The sequence below is a fragment of the Musa acuminata genome, chromosome BXJ1-5, assembly GCF_036884655.1.
Source record: "Musa acuminata AAA Group cultivar baxijiao chromosome BXJ1-5, Cavendish_Baxijiao_AAA, whole genome shotgun sequence".
In the NCBI taxonomy this organism is placed as follows: Eukaryota; Viridiplantae; Streptophyta; class Magnoliopsida; order Zingiberales; family Musaceae; genus Musa; species Musa acuminata.
In genome coordinates this window covers 9531882-9548657 of record NC_088331.1, presented here as the reverse complement: position 1 = coordinate 9548657, position 16776 = coordinate 9531882, and the positions used below count along the sequence as shown (strand labels likewise).

Below are 16776 nucleotides of genomic sequence, written 5' to 3'. Positions count from 1 at the left end.
AAGCTTCGAATGAGAGCTTGATGCTTTTAACCTTAAAGCCAATTTGAATATTTTTGTACCTACCATCATATTTAGACCATGTCGGTTAACTTCAGCAACAATCATTGCAGGGTAGCTATCATATCGAATCAAGTGGCATATTATAACATCAATAGCCAATTGCAACAGCGTCCAAAGCACACAACATTATTGGACCGGAATAACTGCTGACTCGGATCCCTGTCTTATATTAATTAGAAATGACGTCACGAATGGTCATCATTAGATCACATTCCATCATGTGGATCATAGTTATCGAATAATAATTTTAAAAGAAAAGTTATATTAAAAATGATTATAATAATAATTATTATTATTATTATTATTAAATCCAATTCTGATCATTCATAATAGGTACAGTTCACGTGCCTCACTTTTGGCCTGTCACGTACAGATCAGAGATTCTCGCTAATCAAGAGACCCCTTTTATATCAGACACGTGACAGCTGGAGCGTGGAGGGTGGCGTGGACATGCCACCACCTTATCCTCTGCAGTCACCGTACACTAACTCACGACACGTGCGATTGCAGGGGGAGAGACGTTTTGGAGCGTGCGGATTCAGATGCACCTCCCTTGCACGTTAGAGGAAGTCACGGCTTTTCAAACTCTCGAACCAAAACCACGGAGTTCATTCCTTAGTCTAAGTTATCTAATCATGCTACTTAAAATATGCCAAGAACACGTATCTTTGATCTCATGAGGATATGCGTCCATCTCTATGAAACCAGTACGTTGGTTGAACTGTCACGTGTCAACGGTGGAGTCTAAGAAGGCGGGCATCATTCCAATCTTAAAAAGAACGCCTCACTGTCACGCAACCATCGGGAAGAAACCGGCAGCAAAAACCAGTCGCATATGACTGACTACCTTATGGTTAACGGGTGCACACGGAATGTGTCAGTTTCACATAAATACCCTCGAAAAATTATATTAAATGTATTTTCGTACATTCAAATAAAAAATAAAAGCTAATTATAAATTATCATTCGTAATTAGTTATATTTAGTATTTCGATCCTAACACCTTAAAAAGTTACATAAGTATTCTTATAATTAGGAAAGTAAAATATCTAGATCCATTTATTCTAATGATATTATTTTTATTAATAAAAATATAAAAATAAAAGATAAAAATATATAATTTTAGTATTTCAGTTAATGATGATAAACGACGTCGGTAGTGACGAATGACGATATCGTTGGCATCGATGCCGACATAATTATCGAGTGACCATTTCACTGCTCTGTATGTGCATCAGCATTTCGTCATCACTGAATCAAAGTCCACTGTTGAAGTCATCGTGAAAATCTATCGCCTATCGAAGCAAGACCTAGAGATGTGCACCCCCGTCGGTGATGCTAATATCGTGCCCCTCCATGTCACTTGCCTCCTCAATCACCACCACCACTACCACTCGTCCGCGGTTGAAACCTAGGAGAATGCTACCACTATCCTCCTCAACCTCTCCATCTCCGCTCGTGAGACACTCATGTGCACACCTTGGGTATCCTCACCATCGCCCTCTACCTCTTCTCTCATGTTGCCACTACCCTTTACAACCTCCTCTCCGTCGAAACATCCCGCTCCATCATTTGATCAAAGAAGCTCCTCATTATCTCCATCATGGACCTTCTCGATGCCCTCGATGTGTCGACTAGGTCCATCAAGGACATGCTCAAGGCTTTCTTTGTCTTAGCCCTCTACATGCTTAACTGCACTGCCCTAATTGAATTAGGCGTTGTGCCACCCCTCTTCTCACTGGTGGTGAAAGACGGGTGGAGGGGGCTGGTGGAGGATGCGATGATGACAATCGCCCAAGTGGTTGGATGCAACGAGAGTGCGAAAGCATTCCAAATGGTGGACGACATCAATGTCCTAATAGATCTGGTGGTTGGGGAGAGAAGGAGAGTGAGGGAAAATGCTACAACTGTACTACAGAATCTGTTAAAGAACAATAGAGACAATACAATGGGAGATGTCAAGGAGATGGACGTGGTGGACGCAACCATGAGGGCTTTGGTTGACAACGATAGTAGAACGAACACGAGGGGGAAGAGCAAGACGAAGGCATCGTTGAAGGTTATGGAGAGCAGGCAGGGGAGCTAGTTATAGAGTCTTGATGATTCCAAAAGATTGACACCAATGACTCCGTACCGCAAACACCACAAATGTTGCTCTATGATGGGAATCGTAGAGCACTCCATCGTTGCTCTATATCCGTCTCCACCGACTGAAATGTTAAAATTATATTTTTACATTTTACTTTTATGTTTCATCATTAAAATCGAACTGTAAATCGATTTAGATATTTTATTTTGTAACTTTTAAATATTAAATATACAAGAATCGAAATATTAAATATAGCTAACTACAAATAATAATAATACGTAATTAACTCTACAAATGATATTTTCATAGTCCATAAAATTAATTGTACCTTTTTTTATTATTAACTTAAAAGACTATTACATTACAAGTATGATTGTTTACAGAAATTATGTGCAAATTTAAGTTTTTTAATATAACATACAATTGATAAAATAATCTGAATACGTAAGTATCCAAACATCTTTCATATTCGAGTAACTCCAATAAAATATCAACTTAATTTCAGCGGTTGCAAGAATCCACTATAAAAGTTTCAAATATGCTATTTATTTAATTCTTTGAATTCATCGACTCCATTAATATTATTTTTATTTTTTTTATTTTGACTTAAAAATTAAATAAATATTTGTTAAGATATTTGAATTGATCAATATATTATTACAAATAATAAGCCTTAGACTCAAGAGTATATTCATGTGCATCATTTAATATAATAATTTATTTAAATAAGTATTTATAGGACATACTCCCATAATCCCTTATTAAATTTAATTATCTCCCACCATCAAATTTAGAAAGACTCCCATCCCAACCAAAATAGGAGACTTGGATATGCTCGGACTCCAACCAAAATTAGTTATGTGACTTGAAACTTAGGACAAACAATAAGCTACTTCTAAAACGGGCATATAAGAAGATAAAATACATTTGCATATACAATCCTACAAAACCTAAATTTATAAATATGTAATTATAGTCCGTCTCCATCAATTAATTATCATATGGTTATAATCTTCGATCTATATGAATGGAATTGGATACATGTAATTGAGTGAATATTAATATAGATGATAATATATACAGAAAATCTAAATATTCGAAGGAATATATACGCAATATTTGTTTCAATAATTTTGCAGATATATGCTGGAAGAAATGGAATAAAACCTCAAAAATAACCCACAACGATGCAAGTAAAATAATATTTGTTACGGGACTTTTGCAGATATACGCCACAAGGAGTGGAATAAAACCTAAAAAGGACCCCACAACTCTACAAATACTGCGTTAAAGACTGGAAGCGTCTCCCATAAACACTTCCTTGCCGTCTCGTTTCCTTTGTCCTTTTCCAATCCTTTCTCCATCCCGTCTCCCCCCGCCCCCCTCTCTCTCTCTCTCTCTCTTCAAAGGCCGAGAAAGCAGAGAAAGGAAGAATCTTTAGGCCTCCAGCCCCAACATCATCGGCGTTCGTCCTCGATACCTCCGGAGCCGGTCAAGGAAGCAGGGGCGGGATGTCGTCTCCGAGCAAGCGCCGCGAGATGGACCTCATGAAACTGTAGATCGCTGGAGAAAACTCCGACTTTGATCCGGTGTTCTTGTTTCTCTCTTTTTTGCTTTTTTTCTTTTCGTTGATTCGTGCCTTCGTTTCTTGTTGTGGCGCGCAGGATGATGAGTGACTATAAGGTGGAAATGATGAACGACGGGATGCAAGAATTCTTTGTGGATTTCCACGGCCCCAACGAGAGTACATCATTTACTACTCATGAATCTTTAATGCTTGTTTCATTTCGTCCAAGATCCGGGGTTTCTTGGATTTCGTTTCCCGCTTCGGGTATTCTTGCTAATCTGATTTGACGGGAAAAGGTGGTGGTTGGTGTAAAAGAGGGACTTCAATCTATCGGCACTCGTGTTTCCGTTTCTTCTTTAATCTTTTTTCTATCTTTTTAACCCAAAGATTCGTGTATTCGAGGTGTCGGAATAAAGAAATAGTTAATGCGAAAGAGGAACTTAAAGCTATTTACTTTTGTTTTCTTTAATATAAAGTTAAGAAAGTTAGATTTGAGATGTTGGAAATATTGATTTAGTTGTTTCAACTCAGCTACACGGTCAAAATAACTTCTTTGTGACTATTCGGATAGGTTTTGTGAAGTTATAGCACTGAGGTGCATGCTTGGTGATTATTGGACTATCTATTGAAATTGATTAGTTTGGCTATTCATCCTTTTATCCTACTGCTAATGGTTTGCTTGTCTTGATTTATTATGAAAATCTTTGATCAGTCAGTATCTGATCGTGACGTTAGCTTTTGATGGACTCCCTGGTGATAAGTTCAAAGCTTACTTGTTGATCATGGCAGGCCTCTATCAAGGAGGAGTGTGGAGAGTAAGGGTTGAACTACCAGATGCTTATCCTTACAAATCTCCTTCAATTGGATTTGTTAATAAGATGTATCATCCTAATGTAGATGAAATGTGAGTCTCTGGGTGCCTTCCTTCTGTTAGTTCATTATTTTGGGACAATACTTTTCCTCCTCCTGTAGCCTTTTTTCAATAATCCACAATGATATAAACAAATTCCGAAGATTAGAATTTCTGCATTTTGCTCATTGTTTGGCATTCCAACATTTCAGGTCTGGTTCAGTTTGTTTGGATGTTATCAACCAAACTTGGAGTCCTATGTTTGGTAATAGAAACTGCCCTTATCATTGTCCTCAGTAATTCCTTGATTGACATATAAAGTGATGTGCTACACCTAATAATTTGATGATTTAATTAATTGGAAGTTAATTTTGTGCAAATTTCCTGTCAGATCTTGTCAATGTATTTGAAGTTTTCCTCCCGCAACTTCTTCTGTACCCAAACCCTTCAGATCCATTGAATGGGGAAGCTGCAGCATTGATGATGCGCGATCGGCCTGCTTATGAAGAAAAGGTTAAAGGTAATGCGTTTTTTTAGATTTAAGACATCCCATGCTTGGTCTATCCGACATTTATGCAGTTTCTTGGATTAACCAAATTACTGGTACAATGATATTGGTCTGTATTGGCTTACTACCAAAGTCCTGTTTAATCGATATCTGCAAATGAATTAGGGACTTAAATGCTGATATGGAGATAAATCCTCTAGCATGAGTTTCAAATAGGTGTGTTTTTAATGGAGTATATTTGTCATATAAGCTAAGTTTACATTTGTGCTTACAATGAACAAGTTGTAATGTCCAAAAAAATCAGGTGGCGCATGCGGTTAAAAGGATAAATGAAGAGAAAGGGTCAAGATCCACAAGAACTAGTTATATTAGCATATTATACTTCTCCTTTGTATGTGCATTCTCATTTGAGATCCTTGCATCAAGTATTTGTTTCTTGTGCTGAGCTTCTATCTTGGCTAAAACCTGATTATGATGATGGTACACCTGAAACTTGCATGGAATAGTGGGAAGCCAAGTGACACAGAGATTTTCAGTTTAAGCTCATTTTGTTGGATGTTAAGATAGGGCAAGATACAGCTAAAAAGGGTCATTGGTTGTTGCTTTTTCTTTGACAATTGGAAAAGATAGTGCAGGGCAATTGAGGATTTAATTGTCTCTGGCAGACATACTTTAAGGACTTCTAGTTTATGTAGTGACTGTGGATGAAGCTTCTGGGTTAATGGATCAAATCTTTGAAGAAGGTTCATTTTCTAGTCATATTGCTATATTTTGTACTTTTGATAGTACTTGAATCTTTTCTTGAACAACTTCTACCAGGTTGTTCTCTTGTTGTCTTTTGCTTTTGTATCAGTTGGAGGGCTTGGGCACTCTGTGGAACACATTCTCAAAAGAAGTTACTTAGATTGGAAATATGAGAGGGAAATATATTAAGTTTTGACATCAATCAAAATTAAGTGATCATCATATGGTTGTAATTCCTGAAATTTTTTGCTTATGTGTTCTCTTTTGGTATTATAAATACTGAATAGTCTGGTTATAAATTTAACCTTGGTTAGCTTATTACTTGGACTGCCTAAAGTTGATTGAGTACAATTTGTTATCACCAATAAAGAAATCAGAGCAAGTTTCACTTGTTTTTCAACCTGTTAAAATCAAAATTGGAGTGGACTATTATCTTTCAGTTGCATATTTTTGGAAAATCCTTTTAAGGAGTGTATGTCACTGATTCACTAACAAATCAAAAGGTCTTGCCTTTGCAAGGTGATTGTTTTAGTTGTATGCTACAAAAGATTTTATTGATCTGACATGTCAATAAGTTTGTTTAATATTTCTTGCATCCTGCGATATATATATATATATATATATATATATATATATATATATATATATATATATATATATATATATATATATATATAGAGTGCCATTTTGTTTTCCCCACGAAGCTACTCAGTAAATCAACAGATCATCTTAAGCGAGATTAAGTTTGCACTTCCTCTAGTTGCAAATTGGGTTTGCCTATTCTTGCTATCTCTATTCATCCCATGGTAATTACTAAAGAAGATCAAGATTGACATCTGACATCTAAATTTTTTGTCATTTGGCATTGTTTGTGAATGCTGTTTTATTCCTTAATCATTGCTGTTCAGATGTTAATCTCATTCTTAATCAATTCTGATATGATATGCTCAATCCATATTAATTTTATAGTTAGACATTTGTCAGAATTGGTTAGCTTTGATTTCTTTAGTTTTTGTCTCCTGTAATCTTTGGTATGAATTAGCTCCTCTCTGATATTTTCTAGAAAAAAAATATGGTTTTACACATTTATATTTTAACTTTTTGGGGTTGGCTTCATGGTTTATTTTAAGGCTACACAACATGGTTAGCTAATGTCCTATCCTAATCTAACTATCCAAGATCAATCTTATATTATTCCATAAATTTTGAGCAAGTTTCCTTGATGCATTTTATCACCTTCAGTAGTCCATCTAAAAATCATCAGGTTATTACATCCTAACATTTGGACACACAAAGAATGATTGGGTGTGCCTATATCATTCGCGTCCATATTCTTCATGAAGTTTGTTCAGATTCTTACTGAAAACAGATTTGAGTAATTTACCATGCCAATGACTCAAAGAATTATGAGTTTCTATGGCATATTTATCTATTGATCTTCTAATAAACATAAACATTGTTGAATAACCTACTCTGTCCGTCTTATTTGGAGAAATGTGAAACATTAGCAAATTTGTGGCAAACGATTCTGGTTTGATTGAAATATAACAGTTATACATATAACTTCTATAACAGTTATTTGCAATAAAACTGGACCAATCACATGAAATCATCCATATAGTTCTCTGTTTCCTACTCGAGAGCCTTGTTAAGAAGTGACAAATTTTGAGCTATTATGTTAGACTCTTTGGTTGTTTGATAATGCAGAGTCCCTGATTGGCACTGCTTGTGAGATACCTTAGTTTGAAGCTCTTAAAATTTGCATCATATAAAATTACAAGTGAAGTTCTTACCAGAATTGGCATACCATTACAGCTGTTTGTGCTTGTTCAACTAATTTAGTTCTTGTCATGAATAATTCTGTGCTTATAGCACAGTTGACATGAAATTTTCTGACAAAGTGTATTGACTAAATGTTGCACCCAAGCATTTGGGGATTTTAGAGGTTAGTGAAATTAAAACAATAATCTTGTTGGTTTGTGTTGACAAGAGGATGCCATTTCCCTACTGCTAACTTCTGAAGGATGATAAGAGGCTTTTTCTGTTGTGTGAATCTTGTGTTGGACCCATTTTGTCTTTCTACGTAAACTAATTTATTTTGTTGATTTGACATTTATTTTTAAATTTTCTATATTTTTTGTATTTAATTTCTTACTGCTCCGTTTACCCTCATTATCCAGAATACTGTCAGAAATATGCAAAGCCTGAAGATATTGGCGCTTCTCCAGAAGACAAGTTGAGTGACGAAGAGCTGAGTGAAGATGAATATGATTCCAGCGATGAACAAGTGGTGGGAAAACCCGATCCTTAATGGGGTTTCTCTGTTTCCTGTACATCTTTGTTTCAGCTACTAGAAAGAAGATTAAATTCTTTGTTTTATGTGCCACTGTAAATAAGCATACCAAATCATCAAGTTATCTATGGCTATTGGACTTTGTTTAACCAGATTATTCCGAGATCTAAAGGACTTGGAATTGCATACCTGCCACCGTTGTATGTCATGCCATATGCAATTGTTTTCCTAGTGGTGTTTTATTCGTATATTTTCTTGAACTGCTGTTGATTTGTTTTAGTCTCTAATCGGTATTTGAATGTTAGGTAGATACACCCTGTCTCTTTTGAGGTATCAACTTTGGATGTATCATCATCGTTTTTGGGCAGCTTTTTTGGTGTCTCTTCTCTTTGAATGCTTCACAAAGTATGAACATTTGTGTAGATGTTACTTGTACTTTGTAGCAATTAATAGCTGGGATGATACGTTTATAGAGTTTTTCAGTGTAAGTGGTTCTGAAATCAAGAACTTGAACTTTGGCAAGTTTTTGTTCTCTACACCCGCATATATCCTGTTTCTGTTGCTCTCTGGTTTTAGTGGTGTTTGGACTGTCATATATATGTTGCAGATTTCTACCATGGATGTGTTGCCTGATAGATTCATATTTCAAGGAATGTGACATAAAACTGTGCATCATTAATGTAGATGAAATGATTGAAACCAAGGTTTGAAATTTGTTCATCGGCATTGTGCCGATCGGGGTTTGGATTCGGATTATATTGAGTTTCGAAAAAAAAAAAAAAAAATATAAATAATAAAAAGGTTACTCGCTATGAGATCGAGATCGGTATGGCATATGACTTCAGTATGCGCGTACCATCCGGTTTAACCTAGTAAATATTATTTGTGTTGAATATGGAATGGTATTTATTATGACATAGTATTTGAGCAATTTTGGAATGGTGGTATTGCTCTACTCTGCATATCAAACTCCATCGCCACCCTCGATCGTTACTTTCTCCGTTGCCGGCCCCGATCGCCGTTGTCTCCACTTTTGTAGCCCCTAATCGCCATTGCCTCTGCTACCCCCTTCTCTCACCACAAGTGGTGTCACCCTATCCTCCTTTCCCCTTCCTCCCCCGTTAACTATTGGTGCCCTCATTTCCTGGCTTTGACGGTCATCGCCCACCTCCCTCGATAAGACTATAGCTACTGCGGTTGCAACTCTCCCTTCCTCACGATTAAAGATGGGGAGTTCGCTACCCACGTTGCCCGCTGTCACTCCCCCTGCATCACAATCAAAGACAAGAGCCCTTTGGGAGGCAAGTGGCGAGGGGCGCTAGTAACGATGGTGACGAGGGAGGAGGGGGCCAGGATGAGGAGAAGAAAAAGATGGAAAGAGAGAGAGGAGAGGGAGGCACCATTAATAGTGGGACGGTCGATGGTGGTGGCAACGACGATGATTGAGGGTTGCTGACGGAGGTAAGGAGCATTTTCATTAAATCGATGAAAGAAGGGCTCCCATAGAATAGAAGTGTAATACTGAAATATTTTAAAGATAAAATATTTATAAAAAACAAGAGAAAGGCATAAACAATGGGAGAAAGTTGCAAGGTATAATAAGTCAATGCCATGATCGTGATGAATCCATCCATTTCATATTATGTTCTTCGACTGATACGGACAAGCATGCAATTTCTTCCATTCTGCTGCTGCTTCTCTTTTGGTTTCTAATCGAACTTTAATCTTCCACTGTCGGTCGTTTTCTTTAGACAAAACCAAGCGAGATCTCAGCGTCAAGTGCAGCTCCAGAACCTTCTTCTTCTTCTTCTTCTTTCGACTCGCCGGTCCAGATCCAACACTCCAACTTCTCTCTCTCTCTCTCTCTCTCTTAGATCAAGCAAGCCGTAGCGAAGGAAGGGATCCAAGAAAGAAATGGCAGGAGGGCGGACACTGAGCCACCTGAGCTCGGGCGCACTCCGCGTCGGGGGAGTTGGCAGCGGCGGTGGCAACCTCTGCTTCGCTCTCTTCGTCGTCGCCGTCCTCGTCTTTACTATCATCGCCGCTATCTACCAGCCCGATGACCCCCTCCTCCGGTCCCCTGCCGCCGCCTCCAGGCTTGCCTCCTTCCTCACCTCCACCTCGAACGCTACCTTTCTTTCCGATCCCTCCGTCCTTCGCACTGGCGAGGACTTTCTCAACTCCTCCTCCAATTCTACCTCCGCCGCCGCGGGAACTGAGGCCGCCCCCTTCATCGAGCTCTCCGACATCAACTCCACCGCGGCCTCTGCCGCCGTCGTCCCTGTGTGCGACCCCGCCGCGCCCGTGGACTGCGCCGATCCGGAACTCTTCCACCTGCTGATGCGCGCTGCCATCGAGGCCTTACCGGACATCCACTTCTACCGCTTCGGCAAGCCAGTCGCCGTCCCCAGTGGGCCGGGTTCCTGCGATATGGCCTGGCGTTTCCGCCCCAAGGACGCCACTCGGCCCATGTTTTACAGAGACTACCGCCGGTTCCAGCTGACGCAGTCCGCCAATTGCGTCCTCTCTGTCTCCAAGGTCGATGACTTCCACTCCGGTGTCAACGCACGCAAGCGCCGCGGCTCCAAGCCCGATCATGCCGGCGAAGACTCCGCCTTCGGGGCCAAGAAGGCCGATGAGACGACAGCGGCGGTGCCGGTCGTTGGCGAGCCGGTCAACGACACCCTCCCAGTGATCGATTCAGAATCCGCGTTCGCCTCCGGACGTTATCTCATCTACATGGGCGGCGGTGACCGCTGCAAGAGCATGAATCACTACTTGTGGAGCTTTCTTTGCGCGCTAGGCGAAGCTCAGTACTTGAACCGGACGCTCGTCATGGATATGAAGATTTGCCTGTCCTCGATGTACACGCTGACGGGCCAGAACGAGGAGGACAAGGACTTCAGGTTATACTTCGATTTCGAGCATTTGAAGCACTCTGCTCCGGTGATCGACCAAGGCCAGTTCTGGACCGACTGGGGGAAATGGAACGAGAAGGACGGACTGAGCCTCTTCTATGTTGATGACTTCAAGGTCACCCCCATGAAGCTCGCCGATGTCAAGGACGCATTAATCATGAGGAAGTTTGACGACGTCAAGCCGGATAATCACTGGTACAGGGTCTGCGAGGGTGAAACCGAGTCTGTGATCCAGCGGCCATGGCAACTCTTATGGAAGTCACGACGGTTGATGGAGATTGTCTCTGCGATAGCCTCCAGGATGAATTGGGACTTCGACTCGGTTCACATTGTGAGAGGTGAGAAGGCGAAGAATGCTGAGCTCTGGCCACACCTTGCTGTCGATACTTCGCCAGAGTCACTTCTCGTGACTCTCAAAGATAAGATCGAGGAGGGGAGGCACCTATATATTGCAACTAACGAGCCTGATACTTCGTTCTTTGAACCTTTGAAAGAAGCATACACTACATATTTCCTTGACGATTTTAAGGATCTATGGGGTGAGAACAGTGAATGGTACTTGGAGACTAAGGAGCTTAACAACGGGGTACCAGTGGAATTTGATGGGTATATGAGGGTTGAGGTGGACACAGAAGTGTTCTTGAGGGGTAAGAAACAACTCGAGACCTTCAACGATCTCACCAATGATTGCAAGGATGGTGTTCATACATGTCCTACCTCTTCTTGATCCTACAATAGAGATACTTGGTATGCCAGCATTTTGAGGAGTTTATGCAATGCTTGCTTTGACATCAGGCAGTATACTAAGCCTTTTTTTCCTTTATGTCCTTAAGAACTTGTTCTTCCTCCATGTCCACAGAACTGTTGTGTTGTACTAGATTTCTACTCAATTCTACTGTGTTGTTCAGAATAGAAGCAATTTTTTGTGATTCAGATAGGATTGTCTCTATAGATCCTGCTTATTGCTGTAATCTCCTACCTGATTGTGAGTGGATCATTGATTTAGTGGTGATGTTATCTTCATCTTAATTGTCCTCATGGAGAGCAAACAAATAATCCAAGGTGATGATTTTGTGGTTATCCTTTTGTGTGTTCATTTATGGTTAACCTCAATATTCTTATCTATTTTGGTGATTCAGATATGATGAGGAAAATAAAGTTGCATGAACTTTCAGCTTTGTATGCTAGATAGGTTATAATGATAAATTATTTGTTTTCATTCTTGTGCTACTTAATGCTCCTATTGATGGATCTTCCTGTACTGGTGCAAATTCAGCATTCATGCTTGAGAAGTGATATTGCTTTAGCTTTGGGCTATATGGTAAGAATTGCATTAAGCAAGCATTTGATTAAAGTTAATATGACTTACGAAGCAGAAATTATGTCTGTCCTATTCTTTGTCGTTTTTCATTGGACCTCCTCTTGTTAGCTGCTAAAGAACTTGCTCCCAATTTCTCTGATTAGTATCTCACTTTACTGAGTAGAAACACTTATGGTGATTGGAAGTCCATAGTCAAGACTGCAGGAAAGATTTAGTATTGTTGCACCTGTGGAACCAATCTGTAAGATCTTTGCTTTTATGTTGCTTACATCTATCTATTCATATTTGAGCCATACTTCTGTTATGTTGCTATAACTTGGAGTCTATTTTTTTGTAGAGTGCATGAAATGGAGATGATGTCAGTGGGTCTTTCATGGTATATAAGCAATTAGGCCATACAAAAGCATCATTAACAAGTACAGAGGGTTATAATCCCAACTATTTGGGGTGAGCTACATGAATGAATCCTTTTCATTTATTTCTAATAACAGTGATATCCTAGTGCATGTTCTAATTTGTATTGCGTGAAAATCCATCTTCTAAATTATGGCAATGTATTTAATGGCTACTAGATGACAAACACGCTATTCCTTCTTCTCCTTGATTGATATTCATGCTCGGGAGAATAGAATGTGACATGCACTGGTGGTGTTGTTATGTACATGGAACTTTAAGAAGAACCTTTTTCCCCATTTTCTTGGTATTTCCAATATTGATTTAACATAGTCACGATGTTTACGTTGCGATGGAATGTTATCAAGCAATTAGGCAAGCTTGATTCTCTTAGCCTATTTCTGTGAATTTTGGCATTTTGTACTGTTTAGGTCCTGATACATGTTATAAAATTCTCCTTCTGTTTCGTTTCATATCTGTTTCTTGTACTGTTTAAGTCCTGATACATTTTGTACTATTTCTAGGTATTTCCAATATCTGTTTGTTCGTATCAGACTCGTAGTTTGTGACTTCGATAAGTTCTATTTTCTCGTAGCTTGTTCTTGTTAAAGACCCAAACTGTTTGTGGAAAATTAGACTGCCAAAAGTCGTAGATCATGTCTATGATCTTCCTTTTGTTCCATTACTTTTTCTTCTGATTGAGCAAACTTTTACTCCATAGACTATGAACGTCCTGAAAGCCACATGCCATTGTGCAGTTGCACAAACATTTCACAAGATTAGTGGGAAATAGTATCATAGCTTACTCTCTCTTATTTCAATAGCTGACTTGAATCTACAGCCACATGGGATTTACTTAAAATTGTCTTCAGTGAAATACCTTAAGAGATTAAGGTGACTTTCCAGGATACCCTGCATGTTTTATCAAATATAATATGAATTTATAAGTAGCAAAAGGATGATTCTTCATTTCCTTGAAATGCAATGGTCTATTCTTGGAATTAACAGTGAAGAGTGGGTTTTCCCTTCGTATCTGTCCATTCTAAGGGGCAAGACACTCTGTTTCTTCTGTTCTCTCACATCAGGTAACCATGCTAAACCACTATGAAACAACTGGTCCCAGTAAATTCCTATACTGTATAAAATAGGCTAAACCTCCAAGAAGACTTGTTTGTTTCTTGGTGCAGATCATGAAGTCACTATGAACCAGAGCATGTCTTTATGAGTAGTCCTTGATTTGCTTAGTGCAGTTTGAGACTTCACCCCCAGTTCAAGGTGCTCAGTTGATGGTGAACGCTTGGAACAGGTGTCCTGATTTTTTGGTAAGGTTTGCTTTAATCAACTCTTGTTTTGCAATCAATTCACATTGCATCGTTACAGTTCGTCCATTTTGCATGTGTATGTGTGCATATAGTGGTGAAGTGATGAAGGCAGGAATCTATTTTTACGGCATCTTGCAACCATCTTGTAGTTATTGGTTTGTCTTTTTCTTTTTGTCGATCATAAAATTGGGATTATGGTGGACCTTAAACGGGCCATATACTTGAATAGGTCAAATCCGTTGAGACCCGAGAAGGTCCAAACAGGCCGAGGGATCAGTCCATGATCATATACTTAGGCATTTACCACATAATATTTGTTTTCTTTCTTTATTGTTTTTGGCCTACTGAATGTAATTAGTTTTCAGTGTCAACTGGAGCAACTAATGTTCTATGGAAATCCAGGTCAAACTCTGTGGTATCAGTCCAAAAAGGCACATTCGGAAGTCAAGATCTATTTAAAAAAACACAATAAAAGGAAAAAAGGGATATATGACAAGAAATGACAAGGTAAGAAAGGGATCTATTGGAATAAAAAAGAAAAAAAATATTTTTTTAATGTTTCTCTTGCCATTAAAGAAGACAATGATCTATTTTTCACAGTGACTTAAAATACCCAAAGATATATGACAAGGTAATTTAATTAAACGGATTCACATGCACTGTTACTGTTCTTGTCCCCATGAACTCATGGTTTGCAAAGGAGTTAATTGTTAAGTATCAGGGTGTTAATTGTTGACCAAGATAGTCATGTAAACAAATAAATGCAATATCATCTAAAAATTTATCTATCTATACAAATCTTTGCATGAAACATTACTCTGTGTCCATATAATTTGCACTTCAGGTTCACATGGTTCTATTAGTTTTTTTCTCCAGCATTTGTACATCAGTTCAGATTTGATAATCTAAAATGCAGTGAGAAATATGCTCATCATCATCAACATCATCATCAGACGACCTATCCAATCTATTCTATTATTGGCTGTCTCCTTCAACTTTTGTTCATCATCATGTGCAGGTTGAATAGACATCACCTTTTGTAGTTTGGCATCAACATGACAGCCAATTCCCACACAGGTATCTTTCATGCTCAAAGTACCTGACAACTGTTCATCAAATGTTGTGGGTCTTCCCTGAGAACAATCCTGTCGACAAATATCCACATTGGCAAGAATCTGCATGAGCCACTTGGAGATCTGTACATATTCTTCTCTTTTTTATGGATGTTGCATGATTCTGCTGAGAACGATAAAGTCATCAAGATGAGTTGTAGCATCATTTAGAGCATGTCAATACATTTTGGCATCATTTGGACCAAGCATTTAGCTTGATTCATCTTGAGAAGGTTTTTCAGAGCAATCCAATGGCTGTTCCCTTTACTTTTCTCTTATGTCATGTTCGTTCTGATGACAGGTAGATGTAGATGGAGGACATGTAGGTTAGCTTTCTGTCATCAGCCTCCAGAAGAGTGGAGGATGAGACTTGTTCCAAATGGTTCAAGGTCCGCAAGGAGGTCAAGCCCAATGGCTGTAGGAAGATGTAGGGCTGGGTCATGTTCAGACTCGAAGCAAGAAAGAAGGACCTCAGAGCTCCCTTCTCTGCAGGATGAAGATGTAAATGCTGGATCCTACTGATTCATATCCAAGTCAATTATGGCCAACAAGTCTTGGATTCTTGTGAAAATTCTTGTGTCAGAAACCTCATGGTGTTCCCCCACGTAACATTTTTTTTGTTGTTTTTCTATACTCGACATGTGCATTATCTTCTTCGACATTCAAAGATCAGATCCTGAGAGTACAAAACTTTTCAGTATTATCTTCTTCATGCACAGAGAGAAAAGAAGGGAACTAATAGAACCTAGCAGAATGATTGCAGCTGTGTGCCACCAACCAGCATATTGGCTTTCTTCTTGTAATGTTGGAGGATTGATGAAAAGATTAGGGTTAGTTTGACAATTATGCATGGGTAGGTCAGCATGAGAGCTACGACTTCCGACTCCAAGACAAGATTGGAGAGACTATCCTCACTTGCCTCACAGTACTTACAAAGATCACAACTTGAGATCGTACTGCATTCTGGTCTGCATCCTATTCAGCATTCACATGAGACCAAATCTCTCCAGCAGTAGAACTCCGAGATCTCCAAGTTAATTGCTTTCTCCTGATATCACAATACCAAAAAAAGATTTTGCTCATTCTTAAAAGGTCAATCTTTTCAAAAAAAGTTTATGATCCCTTAACAACTTACAAAAGAAAAAATATTTTACTCGAAATTCACAAGATTCACAAGAACCATTTAAGAAAGCATAGTCAATATAAATTATAAATATAAACTTCGTAAGCTCTAGATGATTACATGACAAAAGGTCTAAAGTGATCCACCATCACATAACAAACAAAATGAGGTTGTCAAACCAACGATCAACCCTCAAGTATTATATCAAATATCTCGGTTATAATTTTATCCATGACAGTATGATCATTCCTTACATTAGTTATAGTATAGCCATTCGTTTCATTGTTTCCCATTTCAAGACGAAGAAAAGCTAATGATTCCCGTGACACACTCTTCTTCTCCCTTTTGGTCACAGATTTAGTCATGCTCTAACCCAAGCTCATCATTGGATTCTGCCAACAAATTGACCCATGTCCATAATTAACGCTGGTAGGTTCAAAAGACAGATTTGGTAACTAACTCTTGGGCATAATCCA

The 16776-nt window shown here is 38.8% G+C and overlaps 3 protein-coding genes and 1 long non-coding RNA gene across 4 annotated transcripts; all 4 read left to right on the top strand.

The window, feature by feature from the left end:
- Nucleotides 1-1663: 1663 nt before the first annotated feature.
- LOC135675246 (uncharacterized) lies at nt 1664-2146 on the top strand. Its single transcript, XM_065185525.1, has one exon. It carries the CDS (start codon nt 1664-1666, stop codon nt 2144-2146), a length of 483 nt encoding a protein of 160 aa, XP_065041597.1.
- Nucleotides 2147-3462: 1316 nt separating this feature from the next.
- Nucleotides 3463-8299, top strand: LOC135673684 (ubiquitin-conjugating enzyme E2 4-like). Its single transcript, XM_065182885.1, has 6 exons — nt 3463-3704; nt 3814-3893; nt 4506-4620; nt 4779-4831; nt 4958-5086; nt 7999-8299. Exons 1-6 carry the CDS (start codon nt 3661-3663, stop codon nt 8127-8129), a joined length of 552 nt encoding a protein of 183 aa, XP_065038957.1. The 5' UTR covers nt 3463-3660; the 3' UTR covers nt 8130-8299.
- A 1045-nt stretch (nt 8300-9344) lies between these two features.
- Nucleotides 9345-11962, top strand: LOC103984835 (uncharacterized). Its single transcript, XM_065182884.1, has 2 exons — nt 9345-9572; nt 9863-11962. The coding sequence occupies exon 2, from the start codon at nt 10026-10028 to the stop codon at nt 11754-11756; it is 1731 nt and encodes a 576-aa protein (XP_065038956.1). The 5' UTR covers nt 9345-9572; nt 9863-10025; the 3' UTR covers nt 11757-11962.
- Nucleotides 11963-15179: 3217 nt separating this feature from the next.
- LOC135673685 (uncharacterized) lies at nt 15180-15880 on the top strand. The gene is made up of 2 exons (XR_010513415.1): nt 15180-15263; nt 15479-15880. It is a non-coding gene; the product is annotated as an uncharacterized LOC135673685 (long non-coding RNA).
- Nucleotides 15881-16776: the final 896 nt, after the last annotated feature.